The sequence below is a fragment of the Rhinopithecus bieti genome, unplaced genomic scaffold (assembly GCF_001698545.2).
Source record: "Rhinopithecus bieti isolate Rb0 unplaced genomic scaffold, ASM169854v2 scaffold_20798, whole genome shotgun sequence".
Taxonomy (NCBI): Eukaryota; Metazoa; Chordata; class Mammalia; order Primates; family Cercopithecidae; genus Rhinopithecus; species Rhinopithecus bieti.
This window is the reverse complement of record NW_016810106.1, coordinates 1,441,554-1,464,388: the sequence shown is the minus strand read 5'-3', so window position 1 is coordinate 1,464,388 and position 22,835 is coordinate 1,441,554. Positions and strand designations below refer to the sequence as shown.

Below are 22,835 nucleotides of genomic sequence, written 5' to 3'. Positions count from 1 at the left end.
AGACTCATCTTTGCTGAAAAAACAGATATAGGAGTTGAGGAGTTCATTATACGTTTGCCCTTCATAGCCCCGATGCCATCTGCTCCTAACCCTTTGGTTCTTACTTGAAATATAAAAAGACTTTTCTGTTTTTCTTAATATTTGCATAAACTCAAACCCATCCTGACTTTGGCCTTCCTGACATGATTCTCTAGGGTGCCATCACTATTTCCTAGTTATGTGTAATAGGGGCAAATGGATGGTGATCAGGAGGATCAGGAGCAGGGAGGAGACCTGGATCTGTCCCTAACCAGCCGTGGGACCTTGTGCAAGTTACTCCTTGAGGCTCAGTTTTCCTATCTTTAAAACAGGCATAATGGCAGTAGTCCTCTAGTGACATGAGATAATGCTTAGTATGGCATGCAGCATGTAAGCATTTACTATGGTAATATGTACCCCTCAGCTGTTTTCCCACATGTCCTGTCGCAAGCCATTGAGAACGGCATGCAGGTGTGACTGCATTTCTGAGCCTTTCTGAGTCACCACCCAAGGATGCCTGCTTTTCTTCTGAAAAAAAAAAATGCCTTTGTTGTGAACGGGCAGCCAAACAAATTAAGAAGAGCGAAACCAAAGGCACATTCAAGGGCAAGTGGCATGGGGAGCCTCAGCTGGGGTTTCAGCACGACTGTGTCATGCCCAGGTGCTGGCTGGTGTTTGATAGGATGCTGAGGAGCTCTGACCTTTCAGCTTATTCTCCCTGATAAGGCACTGCCCCAGGCTCTGAACAACTGCAGTGTGCATGTGTAGCCTTCATGCGCTGCTACCTTCTAACACTCCTTCTCCAGTGTGGCAGCTCCTGGCCCACTCAGCTCATTGCCATCCCTGTCTCTAGCCCAGTACTAAATGAGTGCAAATTTCTGCTGCACCTGGTGCACCACATTAGAGTGAGACAGTGCAGTTCAGTTCTTGGTTGTGCCACTTAAATGCTGGATGGCCTCATACAAATGACCTAACTTGTCCGAGCTTAAGTTCCTCTTTTGCAAAATGAAGGTAACAAAATGAAGGTAACAAGTTAATATCTGTCCCCTTCGATTCCCTAAACTGTCCGTCAAGTCCAAGTTGCCCATGAAATGCTTTGTCAAGGTAGCTGACTTATGTCTAGATGTGAAATGACTATACTGACCCCTGGTTACTGCCCTAAAAGTGAATTCTCATTTGAAATTCCCACCAGCAAAGCAGAAGGGTTCCTATTTCTCCACATCCTCACGAACACTTGTTATTTTCTGTGTGTGTGTATGTGTGTTTACTAATAGTCATGCTAGAGGGTATGAAGTGATATCTCATTGATACGGTTTGGATCTGTGTTCCCACCAAATCTCATGTCGAATTTTGTAACTCCTAATGTTGGAGGTGGGACCAGTGGGAGGTGATTAGATCATCAGGGACAGTTTCTTGGGAATGGGTTAGCACCATCCAGTGGATGCTGTCCTCATGAAAATGAGTGAGTTCTCTTAAGATCCAGTTGTTTAAAAGTGTACAGCACCTCCCTCTCTCTCTTGCTCCTGCCATGTGAGACGCCTCACTCTCCCTTTGCCTTCTGTCAGAACTGGAAGCTTCCTAAGATCTCCCCAGAAGCCAAAGCCACTATGATTCCTGGAGAGCCTACAGAACTGTGAGCCAATTAAACCTCTTTTCTTTATAAATTACCCAGTCTCAGGTATTTCTTTACAGCAGTGTGAGAATGTACTAATACATTCATGTACTTAATTTGTATTTCCCTTATGATCAGTGGAGCATCTTGTCCTGTACTTATTGGCCATTTGAATATTTTCTTTGGAGAAATATCTATTCCAAGTCTTTTGCCCATTTTCAAATTGAGTTATTTGGATTTTCTGTTGTTGAATTGTAAGAGTTCTTCACATATCCTGGATGTTAATCCCTTATCAGGTATAGTATTTGTAAAACTTTTCTCTAATTATATGAGCTGTGTTGATACACTGTCATTTGATACACAAATGTTTTACATTTCTAGGTAGTCCAATTTATCTATTTTTTTCTTTCATTGCCTGTACTTTTGGTGTCATACTTAAAAGACCATTGCCAAACACAAGGTGATGAAAAATTTCTTGTAAGTTTTCTTCTAAGACCGAATTTCTTCTAAGTGAAATGTACAATTAACAATGCTTTAAATGCAGACAACCTACAGAATAGGAGAAAATATTCACCAACTATGCATCTGACAAAGGTCTAATATCCAGAATCTATAGGGAACTTAAACAACTCAACAAGCATAAAACAAGCCCATTAAAAAATCAGCAAAAGACATGAACAGCCAATTCTCAAAAGAAGACAAATAAGTGGCCAAGAAATACCTGAAAAAATGCTGCTCATCGTGAATCATCAGAGAAATGCGAATCAAAACCACAATGAGATACCATCTTATACCAGTCAGAATGGCTACTATTAAAACGTCAAAAAACAACAGATGTTGGTGAGGATGTGGAGAGAGAGCATGCTTATACATTGTTGGTGGGACTGTAAGTTAGTTCAGCCACTGTCAAAAGCAGTTTGGAGATTTTGCAAAGAAAGTAGAACTACCATTCCACCCAGCAATCCCATTACTGGATAAGTATCCAAAAGAAAACAAATCATGCTACCAAAAGACACGTGTACTGGCATGTTCATAGCAGCACTATTCATAATAGCAAGGACATGGAATCAACCTAGGTGCTCAGCAATAGTGGATTGGATAAAAAAAATGTGGTACATACACACCATATTAACAATTCCCATTCACAAGAAACCCTCCCCGACGATCTAATAACTAGAGGCCGTAATCCTAAATGAATTCACACAGGAATAGAAAACCAGATGCCACATGTTCTCACTTATAAGTGGGAGCTAAACATTGGGTATTCATGGACATAAAGATGGCAACAATAGACACTGGAGAAGAAGGGAATGGGGAAAGGGTTGAAAAACTGTTGGGTACTAAGCTTAGTACCTGGGTGGTGGGATCATTTGTATCACAAACCTCAGCATCATGCAATATACCCAGGTAACAAACTTGCAGAGGTACCCCCTGAATCTAAAATAAAAGTTGAAAAAGAAAAAAAAATCATTAAAATGGTAAATTTTATGTTATGTATATTTTATCACAATAAAAGTTTATTCACACCTCCCCCACATACCCTATAAACGGGGGGTTTATTGGGCAACATATCTTAACATAGGAAAAAAGATTATTTTGCAAACTGCAGTCCATTATTGGGACTTCAAGGTGAAGAACTCATGAGTGGCTGGTTTGACTTAGTCCACTGTTCTGACTACTACAGAGTCCTGTCTTAAATTCAGCCTATTGCACTTTCCTCCTTGTGGCTCCAGCCCCTGGAACTCTTGAGTCCATGGGACAAGTCTTATGTCTTTCCCACATTGTAGCTCTCCAAGTGGCAGGTGGCAGCTGCCACAATCACAATAGCCACGATTGATTGATGGGGCTCTGGGGGAAGGGGGAAGGCAGGTGATACAACCAAGCCAGTCACGGAGCTGGGGTCTGGACCTTTTGGAGGTGTCGCTACTGCCAAAGCCAATGGTTTTGATGCTAGGGCACAGTGCCTCTTGGCCAGATTCCTCCTCAATCTTCCTCTCTACAATCCCTTGGTCTTTTCTTGTGTGACTTTGTACTGCATCCCTCCCCAGCCCATTCTTCCACTTGCAGTGAACACCAGGTAAGGTCCCTCCAAGGCAAGGGCTAACAACACATGCTTCCTACCTTTTCATTGGTGTCCTATTAGACCCAGCACCCTGCAAGGTCCAATGGCCCCACGGAGAGAGAGGATCATTGGCAGAAATCCATTCTAAACCCCTTCTCCCCTTCTTTTCCCCCTACTAAAAGCAGAGGCTAACTTCACCCATCCTGCAGTATTTCCTCCCGGGGGCTCCTGCAACTGAAGATGCTGCAGTCTCAGGATGAACAGCCTGTTTGTTTAAAGGGTTTATTACTGGTGCTTAATGCTATTTTGACAGATGAAAGTGAGTCAATTATAGCTGGAAATAGCTCTGGCTGTATCAGTTTCTTCCAGGTGGTTGCCCATTCCCCATTCAAGGGACTTTTTCTCTCCTTAACAAAAGGCAGTGTTTCTCCTCTTATCCCCAAGGACTTCGGAACCATCTCAAGAGTTTCCTCCTTCTAGGAAGAAACAATATTTAATATTTAAACAGTCCACGAGAGGAGGGTTGCCACTGCAGACCTACTCTGACAGGGATGAAGTGAAAAGATGGTCCTGACAGGCCAACCTCCAAGATAAATTATGTAGCCCCATTGAGCCCTGTGTCCATATAGGTATCATTCTGGCTCCATCAGACACACATGTGGCTGCTCCTTATTGAATGTCTCTCTAGGGCTTTCTTGGGGGCAATGAATTTTCCCTGTTGATATCCATCTTAATGATACCAGTGTTGGTCACAGGCTTGGGTGACCACACTCACCTTCATGAGGACAAGAATCCTTTGTGGGTGGCTCAGAAGGCTTCCCAAGGTCACACTGATTTATGCTAAGGCCCCAATGAAGAGCATACTGATGCCCCTCAGTCAGTGGGGAGTCTGTACACTGGGCTCTTTCATGTCCCTGCTGATCTGCCATGTGGTTGGATGGGCAACTGGGTATAGGGCCTGACCCCAAGCTGGGAGGTCAGGAGTGTGGTAGGGTATATATTTGTAACAGGCATCTCATACTTCATATGCTCAAGAAAGAACTTCCTTCTGCAATGCCCCCAAACATGTGTGGGCTTTTCTAAGCTCTTCTATCACAGAATATGGCACTGCCACATTAAGCTTGTTTGCTTGGGCTTGTTTGCTCAAACTCTAACTCTAAGAGTCATCCTGGATTTTTCTCTTTCTCTCCCCCATTATGGTCCTTAAACAGAATCCACCAGTAAATCCTGCTGCCTTTACCTCCAAATTTTATAGCAAATCTGACCAACTCTTAGATATCCCACGCCATAATCCTAGTCTAAGCCATCATCATTTCTTGCCAGAGCTATTGCAACAGCTTCCCAACAAATATTCCAGCTTTCATTCTTGCTGGAGGGATCTTTTAAAGACACAACTCAGATCTTCTCCCTCACCTCCTTCACTGCCCCTCAAACTTAGAATCAAATCCAAACTCTTTACCATGGCCCACAAACATATGTGCATTCTAGTTCCTACCTCTCTCACTAATATCATCTCCTCCCCCTTTCTCCTTGCTCACTTTGTTTCAGCCACATTTGTCTCTTGGTTGAACCTTGAGCACACCCTCCCACCTCAAGGCCTTTGCACTTAAGGTTCCCTCCACCTGGAGGGTTCCTACCCCAGATCTGCACATGGCTGGTGCTGTTTCGTTCATTGAGACTTAGCTCAAACCAACTTCTTTCCAGAGAAGACTCTCCTGATAGCACTATTGAAAAATATCTTATTTATTTGTTTACCTGTAATTTATCTTTCCCTATAAGAAAACATAATTGTTAATGAGATCTGGGACTTTATTTTATTCACTACCGTATCTTAGTGTCTAGAACAGAGCCTGGCACATAGTAAACACTCAATAAATATAGGTGGAATGAATATGTGTAGGTTTTAAAACGCATCTACAAATGGGCACTTTCCCATTGAGAGGCAGGGTCTATGTCTACTTCCCTTGATTCTAAGCTAATTTAATGACTAGATGGCTAGTAGATGATAATAGAAGTGACACTATGTGGTCTTAAAATGTGATGCAGCTTCTGCCTTGGTCTCTGGGCCACTTGTGCTAGAGCCTGGGCCACCATGTACACGTCTTACCACTCTAAGGCTACCATGCTATGAGGAAGCCCTATCTAGCCCACAGAGAGAGATCATTTAGAGAAACCCTAATACAACATAAAGAGAGGGAGAGAGACGCATGATTAACCCCAGCTGCTTCAGCCCCCCACTGTTTTACTTCTAGCCAATCTGACTGCACCTGACCTAAGAACCATCTGGGTGAGCCCTTCTCAGATTCTTAGCCAATAGAAATTGTAAACAATATAAAATGAATGTTGCTGTTGTTTTTTCAAGCTATTAAGTCATGAGATGATTTTTACTGCAACAGAAAACTGGAAGAGAGTGAATGAATGATTAATATTAAACTATTTTTCTTGTGGTTGCTCTAATGGGCACTAGTAAATTCCTAGCCAATTTACTGATCCAAGTGCCAGGGAGATCTATGCCAGGTCACATGAATGGGAGGAAACAAGGAAGAGATTGGGAACTACTACTTGTTTGGCTGGGGCTGTTTAAGAATGCCATCCAGGTTGACATGGACTTCTTGATAGGAATAGTTCAGACCCTCCTCAACATTTCCTATTTGTTTTCCTTAATTCTTGGAATCTCTTTCCTGGAATTAGAGATCCAGGCCTAACCAGGAGAATCCTTAGCTAATTAGTTACATCAAAACTCTTCTTAAAGAGAGTGGATTCCATTGCTTTAACTCTCCCTATCTCTTTCATATTGCCTAGGTAAAGTTCCCTTCCATCTTATAGAGAAGAGCGTGTGGACAAAAACACCCTAGGAGACGCTCCTTTGAAGATCTCAGCCCAATCAACAAGATGTGCTCTGCAGAGTTAGAGCATATTGCACTGAGACATAAAGATGGCGATGATTGATGATAACATTAAGTGTTTCTACCGAAATATACTAGGCATTTCACATCCATTATCTCATTTAGTCTTCACATCTTCCAATATTACCATTCCCATTCACATTTCACTGAAGAGGCAACTAAAGTTTAAAGAGATTAAGGTGAATTACTTGAAGTCAAGTGCGTCTGATCCTGATTTTCTTGAAAATCACACACCTGGGATGGTATGTGACTTGCCAGCCACCATCTCTCTTCCCATGTTCATGGCATCTGTTCCCACTGAGCCTCGAGACAGCCCCACCCCCAGGATCATTCTCAACTCAGCTCTCTAGGCAAGCACTACCCATTGGTCAAAATTGGCATGCCAGATGAAACCCACTTGCCAAACCCCCTCATCTCTCAAGGAGTGGAGGCTCAGAAAGGCCAGGTGACTTGCTGAGGCCATCCAGCAAGTGAGTGGTGGAGCTGGGGTGGAAATGCACCTGGGAAAAGGATACTGCCTACCAAGAATCTCCCACACTTAGTGACAGTCCTACTGGCCTGTAGGGAGGCCACTTACCCGCGAACAGCGTGCAGCAGGCGCAGCGAGGGGTATGCAGTGCGCACGTTGACACGGTGCTTCAGGATAAGCTCGTTGACCCACTCAACACGCTCCTTGCCGCCCCTGGCCATGAAGGCAGGGATCCACAGGATGCTGCCATTGAGGCTGTGCAGCCGCTGCAGCAGCTTCTCCCGCCACGTGGCATTGACCAAGTCCTCAAAGGCCCGCTGGATGACCGAGGGGTTCATGGTTACCAGGTCTGTCTTGAGCCCCACATCCCGGGCGTACTCCTGGACTGGGGCCAGGTTGCACCTGCAGGAGAAAAAGGCAACATGATCCTTTTGGGAAAGCTGAGACCCCTTCTTCTATTTAACTTGATCCCATCCTTTGCCTCTCCTTGCTTCTTTCTCATCCCCAAACAAAGACCCAGGGCATCTCTCCACACTCACAGGCCCCTCCCGTCATCCTTTCTCCTCCTTTTTCTGCCACAAATGTTTACTGAGTTCATACCATGTACCTAGAACTTTGCTAGACCCTGTGGATGTAAATGCCTGTCTTCTAGAGTTCAGGATCTAGGAGAGGAGGAAAGAAGCAAGTAAGCCAGTCCTCAGTCCACAAGATGATAATGCTGTTGCCAAGAGTGACCTGGCCCATCAGTTGACAGAGTGAGGGATCCGAAGGCAGACTTCCAGGCTCTAAACTCGCTTTGACACTTTCTACCTGTGTGATTCTGGGAAACTTGCTCAACCTCTCTGTGCTTCCTGAGACCTTCCATTACTTTAGCTATGATAGAGATCACAACAGCATCCCTCCCAAGGATTAAAAGAATTGCTACATGCTCAGTACTTAGAACACTACTGGATATAGTAAGAGCTTGATAAATGCTAACTGTTGTCATCATTTTTATGGGAAGGAGGAGTGTCAGATGGACTTCCCTGAGGTGGTGACCACTAAGCAGAAGTCTATTAGTGGACAAGGTACATGAAAAGAGTGCTTCTTCAGTTTGCCAAGTCAGAAGAATCACCCCAGGCACTCATTAAAAATACAGATTCCCCAGTTCCTCACCTGGAGATTCTGATTCAGCAGGTGAGCCTAAGCATTGATACCGATTTTTCACAAGCCCTTCCTCTTCAGGTAGTGTTATAGCCAAGCAGTTTAGGAATACCATGCTATAGCACTGTGGGCACAAGAAAGGTATCCAAGGGCAGAGAGGTGGGAAACAACATGGGTGTTTAGGGAAAGGCAAGTGATTTGGTCTGACTGGAGTATATTGCGTGGAGGAGATGTGGTTTGGGAGGCAAGCAGAGTGAGGTATCAAAAGACGTGTGTGCCAGGGACTTGGTTCTGAGGGCAATAGGGAGCCACTGAGGGATCTGGAGCAGGAGAGTGACAGGGACGGTTTAGAAATTTTGGCCACAATTAGAAAGCAATGAGATGACGTTGCGGTATGGATTGGAGGGGATGGAGTTGGGTACTGGAGGGCAAACTAAGAGGCCACTGCAAACTCATGTTGACAAGTCAGGCTGCCTGGGTTAAATAGCAGAGGCTATTTAACCTGACGACTTCCTTGTGGGAGACCCAGCCTGGGTGTGCATATCTGGGTTTCCTGCCTGTGCCTGGGACTGGGATGGCAGCAGAGGGCACTGCAGGGGAGGTCTGGCTGCTGTCTGGCACAGAGGATTTAATGGTGGAAAAGCCCTTTGACCAGTGAAAAGAAGTCTGAGAAATCCAGTTAAGAGTATAAAAATAGAGGCTGGAGACATGAAGACAAGGGATCGCAAGTCATCATCAAATGAAGAAATCCAGGAACGCACCATTTATCCCTCCCTTTAAGCAAGGACTTTCCTTTTCAACAACTGGGGAGAAAAGTGGGTTAATCAGAAAGAAAACTCCTATTTTTTGAGCCCCTGGTGTGTGCCAGGCACTGACCGGTCCTTTAACATAGGTCAACTGATTTTATTGTGACCCAGTTTTAATGACCCTCCTGTTACAAGTGAGGAAATGGAGGCTCAGTGTGTGAGAATTAACTTGCTCAAAGGCCTGGAGCTAGAAAGCGAACCACCAGGAGTCAAGCTCAGGTATATTTGACTCAAAGAGCCTGTTTGTGATTTCAGACTGAACGCCCTAAAATATCCCCTCTTCTCATCCCTGCCCCTAGGTCTTGCTATCTTTAACTGTGACTAAACACTGCAAAGCGATAGGATTGCCTTGGGTCAATTCCCCTTCAGAAGCCCTTGCCACAGGCCTCAGAGACTGAGGTGTCACTGGAGTACATCAGTCAGTGTGGGGCTGCCCAGGTCTCAGTTACTCCTATTGCCTTGAAACCTGGCTTAGCCAGGCTTCCAAGGCCTTCCTGAGGGTCTGGGGCCGATTCTAGGCCAAGCTCCAGGTCCCGAGGCAGGGCCAAGTGGACTCCATGCAGTTCAGATGGACTGGAAGCAACCATGGGGCAGGAGGGGCTGTGACAGAGGCAAGGAGAATGAAGGGGATGTGTCACCTAACCCTGGCGGCTCACAAGGTGGCCCAGAAGGGTGAAGCAGGAAACACACTCTCAACTACAATGTTGGCCAGTCTGGGATGCCACCTCCTGGAAGATGTTGTGGGCAATGGGAACAGGGGCTGTGTGCTCCTTGTAGGCAGGCCCCAGCCCTCATTCAGTATAGGACTCGGCTCACAGTAGGGGCTTCATACCTTACCTGCAGAGGCACAAGAAGAGGGAGGCAGGGAGGGGCTGTGAAGTCCAAGCTTTTCCAATGACTGTGCCTCAGTGAGGATGCTGGGGTAGGGGAGCTCTGCCCTAAGTGGACTGTCTAGACGTCTTCCTTCCCCACCAGATGTGAATTGCTTCATTTAGGCGAGAAGGAGGCGTTAGGAAGGGGTTCAATCTGATCTAGGCTCTCTTTTGTCCAACAGTAGGCCAGGCCTCCCAAAGTGACTTCTGGATTGCCTTGGCTCCGGGCAGGAGAGGAGTCACTCCCTTCCAGAAACCACCACACCCACAGGTACACATTGAGGAGTACTCTGCAGGGTGAGAGAGGCAACTTGGGCAGGCTCTGGAAGCCAACTACCTGGTCTACAGCCTGGCTCCAGCCCTCACTAGCTGTGTGGCACTTGCCTCTCTCTGCCTCAATTTCCTCACCGCAAAGCCAGGATAAAAACAGAGCACTCCATACACAGTAGTTGTGAGAATTAAATAAGTTAATAAACAGGAAGTGCATAGAATAGCACCTGGTACATTCCAAGTGGCCAACAAATGGTAAGGGATAACAATGATGATAATGTGGTTTATCCATGGAAGGGCATTTGTTCATCAGATTCTCCTTATGGAAGAAGTGCGTGCGTGCGTGTGTGTGCATGCATTTATGTGTGTGCCCAATGAAGTTCTGATCCCCAAACAGCTGGGAGCTTATACTTTGCGCACAGGATCCCAGATAGACACAGTGTCCTTAGCCTGGCATTGCAGGATCATGGGGCTCTCCTGGGACCAGCCTCCCATCCATTCCCAGCAGCACTTTGTGCAGCTGATGCTTGCTTAAGCAGTGCCCTGCCTGATCCATGCATCTGCCTTCTTGCTTCCATGCCTCTCTTCATGCTGTTTCCTCCTCCTCACCACTTTCACTGGTCAAAGGCAACTCACACTCCAATGCCGCTTCTGCCGGAAGCCTGCCTTGAACTCCCTAGGAGGCACTAGGTTTTGCAAGATCGTTGCATTTTGCGTGCCATGTGTCCCACCAGGACTTACAAGCTTGTCTTCCCCACATAGAGTTTTCTGAGAGGGGGTGAGGTCTTGTGTGTCTGTGCGTTTCTCCCACAGAAGAGGTAGGGTGAATGGATTGAAGACTTGGACTGGCAGAGACACAAACCTCTATCAGGAGTTTCACAGTGTCTGCCATTCTAGCAAAGCCACACGGAGGCCCTCCTCTGGCCTGGCACAGCCTTGGACAGGAGGCCTGGAGATGGACACAGCTACTCTGGTCTGGAGGAGCTCACCACTTGGGGGTGAGGTGGGTGGAGTGGAGACAGAGTCCCCAGGGAATTAACACTTAGTGTCCCTGTTGTGTGGGAGACACCATCCCAGGCATATTCCCATATGCCATCTCATTTAATGCTTGCAACATCACACTCACGCTCTCTTTATTGTTAGTGTGGGGCTTTGGCCTATAGCATATTTCCAAGTGCAGGGCATGGAACAAACTCCTAGATTGGAAGAACCCAGAGGAACAGTCCCAGGGGGGTGGAGGAGCTAGTGCCACTACTGGGTACCGTATCCCTGATGTCAAACGTTAGTCTGTACACAGTGGGGCTGCAAAATCTTGTCCTAAAACACCCCTCAGGTCCACCCCAGAGACACGTGGGAGTTTCAGAGCCATGAACATAGGCCTAAGGGACAAAGAACAACTGCACTTTTTGAAGTAGCTTGCTCCTTGGCACTTTTGATCCATATTTTCCAAGTATGTGTGGATGGGTATGGACATGACTCCCAGGAGTGAGGCAGAGTACACCCCGGCTGCGCCTCTCCACGTGCAGTCACACACCAGCAGTGGCGTCCCCTGGGGTGCTTGTTAGAAATGCTGAGTTGCCGGCCCCACCCTAGACCCCAAAACTCTGCATGTCAATAAGCCCAGGAGACTCCTGTGCACGGTAAAGTCTGAGAAGCACTAGGCTAGAGCACAGACCGTATTCATAATGAAAGAACCTCAAGGCCAGCCAGTCCACCCAGCCTGTTTTACAGATGATAAAACTGAGGCCCAGAAAGGCAGAGAGATACACCCCAAGTCATGTGACAAATGGGTAGCAAAGCCAAGGCCCAGCTTTGAACCGCGCACTGCTGACTATGTGAAAGGGTTCCAAAAGGAAACTGTGGCCAAAATCTGCCTCCAAAATTCCTGGGTCAGGACTTCATGGGCTGTGTGATGCTCACTGTGGGGACTCATGACTTGTGACAATGGAAGAGGCATGGCTTAAGTGTATGGCATTAGGTCAGAAAGCCCCCACCGGATACTGCTGGGCACTCCTGGAGGGGATCCGACCCCCTGGGAGGAGGCCTTGGCCCCCACACCCTCACCTTTAACGCCCAACCGTCACTCCTTCTCTGACTTCCAATCAGACAGACCTGCCACACTTCCTTCTTCCTTTCCCTCCCCTCACCCTCCCTCCACTAGACTTTAGACTAAAGGGCTCTGAAAAACAGGGACTGAGCTGTTGGATGTGCCAGGGCCAGACGGACCTGGCAGAGGATGACAAAACTCTGGCTGCCAGGCTGCGGTAGCATTTCAATCCCAGCGGACGCAAGAGTAAAGACACGGTTTCTTCCCTTGTCTCAAGGTTTAGGGAACTCTACGATAAGGTGGCTTCCCAAAGCCCCAGGACAAGGCTGTCTTTGCCTCGAGTTGGTCCCCACAGAAACATGAGAACGTATGCAGTTCTGCCAAGGCTGGGGAGCCGGCTGCAATGAAACTCGAGGCTCTGCATGCCCTAATTTTGATCGGGAGACAGCAAAGCCTTGTTTCCATGACTGTGGTGGGTTGGGGGTCAGGTGTCAGGGCCAAGGGCAACCTTGTGTACAAATGTCCCAGGCAACTGGAAAATGAGAGCAGATATTTTCGAGAAAATAACGGTCAGGTACAAAATCCAAGTTTCTCTGTTACTCCCGCACTTCCCAGATTTTGAGAACAGGGTAATAAAGTCACTAGTAGGGCACCCCCTTCCAAGACACTTACAAGAGTTTTGCAAAGTTGAACCAACAACTAGCCAGCCCAGGAGATTTTCTTACCAACCTTTTGTATCAGGCTCTACCTCAGGGGATCAGCAAACTTTTTCTGTAAAGGGCCAGATAATAACATTTTCTGCTTTGCAGGTGATATGATCTCTCTGTTGTGACTCTGCAATTCCACCCAATGACTTAACCGTGCCCAGTGACTCCACACTCTTTGTAGTGAGACAACAGCCACAAATGATATGAAAATGGGTGGCGTCGCTGTGTTCCAACCAAACTTTATTTACAAAAGTAGGCTGCAGGCCAGCATCTGCCCACCTCTGCTGTGGATCAGTGATTCTCAACCTTGGCTGTAAATCAGAATGACCTGTGCTCCCTGGGTTGCCCGCACCCCTGCCACGCCTCTCCTCCCCTCTCCTCCATTGATTTAATTGGTTTGAGGTACATTCTGGACATTGGAGGCGAAGCTCCCCAAATGATTCTGATGAGCAGTCATGGTTGAGAGTAGGGGCTAACCCTGTCAAGGCCTCGTTTCAGTCACTTGGGACAACTGGCAATGCTCCACTGAAACACAGCCTGCCCGCCGCTCTGGCCCCAGAGTGCCTGCTGGGGCGTGTTACCTGATGACGAAGCTGTGGGCATCAATCTCCTGCCCACAGCCGCTGTTCAGCAAGACCCCCGAGTTGCCCACGATGGCACAAGTCCCAAAGTGCTTGTTCTTCAGTGGTGAAGTCCGGGGGAGGAGCTCATAGAGGTTTTGAGACACATTCATGGTGCTGTCTCGATCGAAGATGTAATGAATAATGTCTCCAGGCTTCAGGGTTCCCTTTAGGACAGAAATGTCCTTTTCAGCATCCAAGAACTTTAAAATTTGCTTCCTGTGAAAAGCAAACATGTGTGAGGAAAGTCTCCATGGTGCCAGCTGCCCTTTGCCAGCCCAGCTTTTCCTATCCGGGGTCATCCGGCAGGGTGGCTGCAACCCAGCCAATACACAGAGTATGCTGAGAGTTCAGATGCCCTTGAGAACGGGTTCCAGGCAGGGACGGCCAGAAGTGGCCCAGAAGCAACTATGGTGGCGGCCAATATGGGGGTTGCCAGGGTTACACCCTCTTCCTTTGTGAGGTGAAAACTGCTCTGGGAAATCACTCCATTAGGACTGGAGGTGAGCTCCTCAAGCGGGCCCCGGAAGGAAGGGTGGCCCATCACCCGTTTCCCCAGGACTGCCTGGCCTAGGCACTGAAAGTCCCATGTCCCTGAAAGCCCCTCAGTCTGGGGCACACCCAGACATTTGGTGACCTTACATTACTCTCACTCTCTTAGGCGGATTTAGGGCCACCCTCTGACAGGGATGAAAGTGAACGGTTAGGTACAAAATCTAAGTTTCTCTGTTACTCCCACACTTCCTAGATTTTGAGAAAAGGATACTAAAGTCTAGGAGCAGAAAGCCAGATGACAGGTGCCTCTCACTCCTTACTGGCCCATTTTCTTCCACGGAAGCTTTCTCTGGGCAAAGGAGCTTTCTGGGGGGATGGATACTGTGACGTGTATGGACATTTTCCGCCTCTGAGACACTGAGAGGACGGCCTGCCATCCTGCAAGCTGGAGCATGTCCGCTTGCTGTCCCCCTCAAGTTGCTATCTAGTGTTTATGGGGGGGGGGATTATAAATATGGACCCCTTCCTGGTCCCACAGAGACCAGGTTGTTTCAGAACGAAGGACAGCTCTCTAGACTCTAGGGTAGCTTTGATTTAGAGAAAATTCTCGAATCGAATCATCTAGCAAAGCACAAAGAAAAGATCGAGTGGGGTCAGGAAAGGGATGGGTGTCCTCTTGGACTTGCCAAAAAAGCTTCACCTGAAACACACAGCTTCCCCTAAGGAGCCTGAGAATCCTAGCTGGGGGTTCTACTTAAAGAACTGTTTAAATCACCCGAGATTTTTAGAAATGATTCCAGTCATAAAGAGAAAGAAATTGGGTACCTAGATAAGCTGAAATTAATTTCATATTCTGTTGCAAATTCCTATCTAGAACAGATACAAAGATGCTGTTCTTTGTTTTCAGAGTCCTGGAGGTGCAGAATTTTCATGCCCTCTGCAAATGTGAGACGCTGCAGGATGGCTATCCCATCTCACAGATAGTAACACTGAGGCCTGAAAGCCTGCTGGATTTGAGATGTTCACAACCTGTGGTACATTCCAGTAGGCTGCACATTCAGTCACTTGGGGAACCTTTAAATCCTTCAAATCTCCAGGCTTACATGTGAGAAATCTTGATTCTGAGAGTGGCCCAGTTGTCAGCATTGCTCTCAAAAGCTCCCCAGGTGACTTTAATGTGTGTCCAGGTTCAAGCGCCTCTGGGGAAGTCAGGGGGCAGCTAGAATGCTTGGTAAGCTTGATGCTTCTCATCCATTATCTTTTTCTACTAATGACTGCGTCTCTTGCTATCATGTAGGGGAAACCACCCTTGCAGAATGATTCATATCTGTTGATGGAAAACAGAGGCATTGTTTTTATTTACTGTGCTTTACCAAGGATTATATGACTTGACAAACTAATAGAGTTGGGAAATTGCTGAAACCTTTGCAATTACTTACCCCAAGGTATTTAAAAACAAAGAGAGCCCCTAGAAAGCCCATAAATAAACACCTCTGTGAGTGAATTAATTTCTAACTAATTATGAGAAATTACCATCAATTATTAAACATCATTCCAAATCACTTGCAGAATCTTTTATTATGAATAATCTTGGTGATTAATTGAAGCTGGAGGAAATTCTTTTCCCTTCTGGGGGAAGGTACGCTGTTGCTCCTGAGGGGACTGTGTTTGCAGGGTCTTTATGAAGGACAGTCTCATCTTCACGAGGGGTGGGGGAGCTATTTCTCTACCCAATGGTTGGAGAAAGGGACATTGGGGACCATGGGTAGATCATACTGGCAGGAGGATTTCATTCACGGTGGTGTAGTGGGGAGAATGGTGACCCCCCTAAAATATATGTCCACCTCCTAACCCCTGGAACCTATGAATGTGACCACATTTCAAAAGAGCATCCTTAACTTAAGGATCTGGAGATGAGATTATCCTGGATTACCCGGGTGGGCTCTAAATTCAATGACAGGTGTCCTTATAGAAGACAGAAGAGAAGAAGACAGAGGCACAGAGGAGAGGGCCACATGAAGATGGAGGCAGGGGTTGGAGTTCTGCGGCCACCAGAGGCTGGAAAGGGCAAGAGGATGGGTTCTCCCTTGGAGCCTGCAAGGGGGTGCTCAGAATTCTGGCATCCAGAGCGGTGCAAGAATAAATTTCGGTTGTTTTAGGCCACCGTGTCTGTGGTAATTTGTTATAGCAGCCCTAGGGAACCAATGCAGTTGGGGATGCTGACTCCACGGTGCCCCTGATCAAAGGGGGCAGCTGTTAGGGCTTTGTGAGGGGGTGGAGGGCCACCAGGAGGCCTCTGAAGAGGCGCTGAGTAAGGATTGCAGGGTGGCAGGGAGTCAGCTACTTCCAATGATTTCTCAGCTGCCAGGTCCCCAGAGCTCATGCCTTTCAACTCCCCAGCCCTGCACAGGTCCCAAAACTAAGCTTCAAGAACTAGGGTGCAGGGGCATTTCCATTCTGATAGTGAGCCTTGTGGCAGGGGCAACTCCCTGCTCTGTGTGGTGCCATTGCTGGTGGCTGCTCCCCTCTCTCCCCATGGTATGGCCTGGGATGGTCATCAAGGCCTTCCCCATCTGGTCCTGGCTACCATCCCAACCTCACCCTCCTATTCCCTGCCCCCTGCTTCCTGCTCCTGCAGCACTGTTCACAAGCACCAGATCACAGACTCTGTGCATGTGGGAAGCAGCTTGGTGAACTTCTAATTATCCTTCAAAACCCACTGCTCCTGGCCAGCCTTTCCTGACCAGTCCTCTTAGTCCTCTTACAAAATGAATGACTCTTTGCTCAGCATGGCCTCTTTATTTCCATCTATATATATGTAAGATGCAGCACCACCTAATGTGTATGTCATACCACATTGTCTTGTCTTTGCTTATATTCGTGTCCCCACCTAGCATGTCTGATTCACGCGAGCACCCCCGGGGCCCCAGCATGATGCCTGGAACTGAACAGTTGGACTATACTTACAAATATTTGCTGGGTCAATCATGGCTACATCTAAACTAAGTGTGCAAAATGCTGAAGTTGTAATCCTTCTCTACGGTTCCCCATTGCCACTGCCCCATGACGCCTGCAGTGCTCTGAAAACATCACTCTGCATAGATCAGGGCGAGAGCTGCTCTCTGGCTAAACAGACTTCTTCCTTCTGGTTGGGTGTCCTGTCAGTTCCTGGGTTCTCCGGATGCCCCTGTGGCTCTAGGTTTTCATTTTCATGTTGTGGGGGAGGAGCAGCCTACGCAAGCCACAAAGGCTGAGGGAGGGAGCAACTCTCCAAGAACAAACTGGAGGACTGTCACTGAAAGGGGATGTGAATCCCAGGCAGGCCCCAATAAGTAAGGACTCTTTATGCCTGGGAAGAAGCAGCCACCTGTGGCCTCCACTGCCCAGGATCCCTCTGCTGCTGACCCGAGACTCAAGGTTTGCTGCTTCTGAGTCCAGGACCTCAGCGGGTGTTCCTGCCACCGCCTGGCCCCAGTCACCACAGGCTGGGCTGCTAGGCTTGTCTGGGGTTTTTATTTCCAATTGATCACTTACAGATGAAACCTGCCTCAGCGGGAGGTAAACATTTTATTTCTATCCTGACTTCTTTAGATGATGAAGAGCGGCAATTTGCCGGTGTGTGCTGAAGACCAAGTCTACTTCTTGTCCTGAAGGTAATTACCAGTACCTGATCCTCAGAGAGAGTGTCTGGTTATGTCTCCATTTGGATGAGGCTGGCTGGATGTTGTGCTTGATGCTTTCATTACTTCTGTCAACAACAGCTGGTGATGAGGAGCCGTTTATTACAACTTCAGCTCTGGAAGGAGGAAAAAAAAGGAAGAGGGTAGACATGATGTGTTAGCAAGCCGATGACAAGTCTAATAGTTTTGTTTTTACACGGGCTTGAATGTAAACTTCTCCAGAAGAGCAAAATTGCAGTTATTACCTGAGAAGAGAAGGAAGTCTATTTATCTTCCAGTAATGCACAAACTCTGTCCCTCAGGTATAACCTACATACATTCTTGGAGACAGGAAGGAGGGTGATAAACCTATTTTCTTCCCCGCCCCAGTGATTTTTTTTTCCTGGTAAAACCTCGCAGTCACTGTCAGAAGAGTAATATTTCTTATTCAAGCTATTGATAAGAAACTCTACAAGAAGCAGGTATATGAACCACAAAGTATCAAATCATGGGCTTCCAAACTTAAAGAGAAAACAAGAACTCATACCAGGACAATGTAATTGTAGCCTGTGGCTTCCCCCTCCTCCCTGGCGGCCCCATCACTCTCTTGAGGGTAACTCTGAGATGCTCCTTGAAATATGGACCTTGTTACACAGTCATCTGTGCTGTGTCTGTCCCTCATAGGAGACTGTAAGCAAGGGATCTCCAGCATTCACTTTATATTCCCTAGTGGTCTCACATAGCAGGTACCCGATAAATAAGTATTGTTGAATTTAGGTTGAAATCGATCCTGGGGGAGCCTTGGGTGAATGAAAGAACTGGCTGGCTTCATATTCCCTGGGTGGATCATGATTCTGGGTAAACACCCCCTTTCCATCTGACTCAGGAACACCAGGTATTATAGGACTGGCTTGAATTCAGAGGCTTGAAATCTATGCTAGTAGGTTTCTATAAACTGGGTTACAATTCTATCTTTGAAGGCAGTGTAAGAGTCAGCCGGCTTGCTGCCGGATGCACACAGATGTATGTGGGTCACATCCAAAGTTCTTTTTGTCTGTGCTGACAGCAGATTCTCCCAGTTAGAATAAGTGGATTTGTGATGACAAATTCTGAAGCTTTCAAGAGTTCAAACCAAACATCTATGTCCTCTTCATTTATCTTGAAACAGCCAAGTTAAAAAAGATGAAATCCTGTTAGTGAGTTCTAAACCCGACGCTCTACTTTTTTTTTTTTTTTTTTTTTTTTTTTTTTTTTGGAGACAGAGTCTCACTCTGTCACCCAGGCTGGAGTGCAGTGGCATGATCTCAGCTCACTGCAACCTCCCCCACCCAGGCTCAAGCAGTTCTCCTGCCTCAGCCTCCTGAGTAGCTGGGATTACAGGTGAATGCCACCACACCCGGCTAAGTTTTGTATTTCAGTAGAGATGGGGTTTCACCCTATTATCCAGGCTGGTCTTGAACTCCTGACCTCAGGAGATTTGCCTGCCTCAGCCTCCCAAAGTGCTGGGATTACAGGCATGAGCCACCATGCCTGGACCTACTTTGACTTTTGTAGGTAGAGAAGGAATTCGTTTAGGGGTGCATGTTGTCTCACATGTTCCCTTCACCCACCCACCTCCATTCCTCAGTATTTCTGACTCCTGGCTGATATCACTTGTCTCGAACTCAAATATCTGTAACTTTGCAGAGGATAGAGAATTGATGAGTTTTGAGTAAGGCAGAGGAACTCTTCCTAGCATGCAGGCTTAAGGGAGCTTCTGAGAGGGTACACAAGACCTAACCCTTTGAAATTTTTACTGTTTTCATACAAGAAGCAGAGGGTACAGTGGAAAGATTTCATAGGCTGTGTGACTGTAGGTCAATCATTTTACCTCTCTGAGCCACAGATTGCCCATTTATAGAAACAGGGTGTAGAAGAGACAGATACCCATCTCGTGAGGTTCTGGAATTTTCAAAGGAGCACCGATGTTTCTGGCATGACCCACTGGCGGCCACCTCATGAGGTTCTAGCAGGAGCTGGCATTGCTGCATACTTTTGGTACCACCAACTTCTATGCAGACCACAGGCAGGGGCACTCACCTCAGGGACAAAGAATTAGTGGCTTTGCCCAAGCTTCGTTGAAGCCTACCTCAGTAGGTAAGTGCATAGGCATGCACAACAGAAATGCTTTAACGTTGGTGATGAGGAGTTATCGTCCTAAGAGGCTAGCTGATGTGCTCATCAGAAATCAGTGATTGGGCCCTGGCATCTCATGGCTTAAAGTGGGTTCAGTCTAGGGCGATGCTTCTCAGAGACTGGGGCACATGGGATGGCACCAGGCTCTCAGGAAAGAAGGAGCTGTAGAGGAATTCTATTGTGGATACTTGGAGAGGGGACCTGCTCGGAAACCTCCAGGAAAGGTTTCCAGACTTCTCCAGGACACAAGATGGTAAAGGGTGGAAAGGGAGAGAGATAAATGCTGGTGTGGATAATGGTAAAATTCCCTTTCTCTCTCCACCTTCCAGGGTGAATTTGGATGGCATCCTGCATAGCCCATTATGGTCTTAAGGGATTTTAACCCTGGCTCAGTTGCAGTCTACCTTGGTGGACTTGGAAAAGTCACTTCAGATTTCCAACCTTCTTATCTGTAAAATAAAGGGGATGGATTAAATAACTCCAGGGTCCACCTCGGTTCACAGGTTTTACACGCTCTGTGCTGCACAAACATGCTGGATTGGTGAGCTGAGGTATTCCTCTTCAATGAATGTGTTCTCCTGTTTCCAGTCCCTTCTCCATTTCCAAAATGACACTAGAGGTACATCTCAGGCTTAAGTTGCTTCACCTCCCAACTCCCGAACTTCACCCCCAGTGATCTTCTTATGATGCCACAGATAAATCCACAGTGGTAGTAACAAGCATCAAATAACTACCTTTAACATATCAGGTGCTGGGCTAGATAGATCCTTATATTTGGTGGTTCTAATCCTGAAACACTCCACAAAGACACTGCAGTATTATTCTAATTAAATGGGTGAGCCAAGGCTCAGAGGGGTAAAATCGCTTGCCTAAGGCCCTGGCTAACAGACACCGGGGGTGAAGCCAGGGCTGCCTGGATCCCAGGACTGTTTTTTCCACTTCTCATACTTGATTAATATGAGACTGTGGCCCCTCAAGCTACCACGAGGACTTGGGCTTCAGGGGCAGGATCTTTTTTCTCCAAAACGGGGCTATCATTTCCTAATAGAACAGAGAGGGACTTAGGAGCACATGGCCTTCTTTCTTTCTGTCATATTTGCATTTCACCTGGCATAACACAGGCTTCATTGATAGCTCCAAGGTGGCTAAGAGGTAATTAGAGAGCTAGAAGCAATGATGTCAGGGACCGAGGGAACAGTTTCTCGAGTCAGTCATGCAGAGTCAGGGACAGATGTACTTCACAGGTCTCACACAGAAAAGAGATCTAAAAAAATACGGAAGGGCAAATAATAGACTATCCTCTGCATCATATGGACCTCTTATTTCCACAATGACCAAAATAGGATATTTAGAAAGCAAAACGAGCCCCTGATTTTGAGTAGTAGCCTTTGTTTACATCATATAACTCGGCACTTCCTTCCACTGCTCCTTAAGCTCAGGCTTGTAAGACTACAGGTCATAGCTATGGGGCACTTGTCATTGATGGAGAATGGGGACTCAGAAGCATGGTGTAGCCATAGCCAGGGGCAAGCCTGGCTTTGTGTGCTCTCCTGCATCCAGCTGTCCCCTGGCAATGACTGTTCTGCACCATTACATGAAGTAGAAACACTCAGAATTTGGAGCATACGTTCAACAATCGGGGTTAACATTACTGTGTTGACTCCCTAAATATTTTAAGAGGTCTCAGCAAAGTTTCTGAATGCTTTATTTTCCATCTTAACCTCCTGGACAAACCATTTACCACAATGAAATTGAGTGAAAATCCTGGTTCCCTTCAGGGTCTCCATTGCTTAGCAAACATGCAAGTTTGAGTAAGCTCATTGGCGTCCTAGGCATTGCAAAGTGGGTGGGCTCTTTTCCAGAAAGTGACTCTTACCCATCTGCATTTTCCATCTCTGCAGCCTCTAGACCTTGGGCCATTTCATGTGATCTTCCATTGACAGCTCCCCCCAAAAGTGATTAGGGAAATGCAAAGCCAAAGTGAAACGAAACAGATCTATTTGCTAAGTAAGAAGGGCACCATCCAGCAAAGAAGAGAAGCAGATTAATAGCTGCCTTACAGCAAAAACAAATGAACACAAAATCTAATTTACAAACCTATTAGATTTGCTATGTAAGCTGTTCACAGCTGATCTGATTGTACCTCTGCCTCCCGAATTCCTGCAAGACAAAGGAAATGCATTATTTATAAACCCAGTGCATCTTTGCAAAGCCCTCTTCAATTGCCAGGAGATCCCACAGCCCACCAGGAAAACTACAGAGGGAGGAAGAGACCTCATTCTGGACTCTCCAGAATGGGCAAAGTCCTGGCCCCAGACACAGCCCAAACATTTTATAGGGTGTAGACCTCCTGGATCCTCCCCTGCCTCCCTCCCCACTTGAATATTCTTCCAATTGGTACCCAGGTTCTCATTTGAGACCCGCATTTAAGACAGCAAATAAACTCCCTGGGGATTAGTCTCCCCTGGTGAATCCCACAGGATAGCAAGATTCAACATGACTCAGCATCTGCTCTAGCATGACTCAGCACCCACTGGCTGTCTTCTCTGGCTTTCACTCACATGTAGTGAGCTGTTGTCCATTGCATTCTCTCCAACTTTGAGACTCCAGAAATTCAACAGAGGCAGCAAGGTTAACTCAACAGTGCCTCCATTCAAAAGTGATCGCAATTTGCTCTTTGGTGGCAAAAGAAATAGTATTAAGTGGTGTCACTCTGCCAGGAAGTAAGAAAGGTGTATGTGTGTCATGAGATCCCTTGTTTCTTCCTCTGTAGGATAGGCTTTTGAAGTAAAAGCACTCTAAGGTCCTTTCCAGCCCTACTCTCTATTTGGTTCTGCCAAATCCCATTCTGTCTGGCCACATGGTTTCATCCCACTTCACTGACACATTAGGCGTGGGGAATGGATAAATACATGTGCCTTGAGAACCCCCCACTTTTTGCCCTGCATGTTTTTTTTTTTTTTTTTTTTTTTTT

At 46.9% G+C, this 22,835-nt stretch overlaps 1 protein-coding gene across 2 annotated transcripts in view; it reads right to left on the bottom strand.

Annotated features, from left to right (window-relative positions):
* ST8SIA2 (ST8 alpha-N-acetyl-neuraminide alpha-2,8-sialyltransferase 2) overlaps positions 1-22,835 on the bottom strand; it is a 72,827-nt gene that overhangs the window by 13,427 nt on the left and 36,565 nt on the right. The window contains exons 2-5 of one of the 2 annotated variants that reach the window (XM_017891373.1): positions 21,959-22,021; positions 17,695-17,823; positions 13,494-13,751; positions 7,176-7,469 (exon numbers count right to left, since the gene is read on the bottom strand). In XM_017891373.1, the coding sequence (XP_017746862.1) occupies positions 7,176-7,469; positions 13,494-13,751; positions 17,695-17,823; positions 21,959-22,021 (744 nt within the window). The remainder of the gene's footprint in view (positions 1-7,175; positions 7,470-13,493; positions 13,752-17,694; positions 17,824-21,958; positions 22,022-22,835) is intronic. The other variant, XM_017891374.1, reaches the window with a different exon arrangement.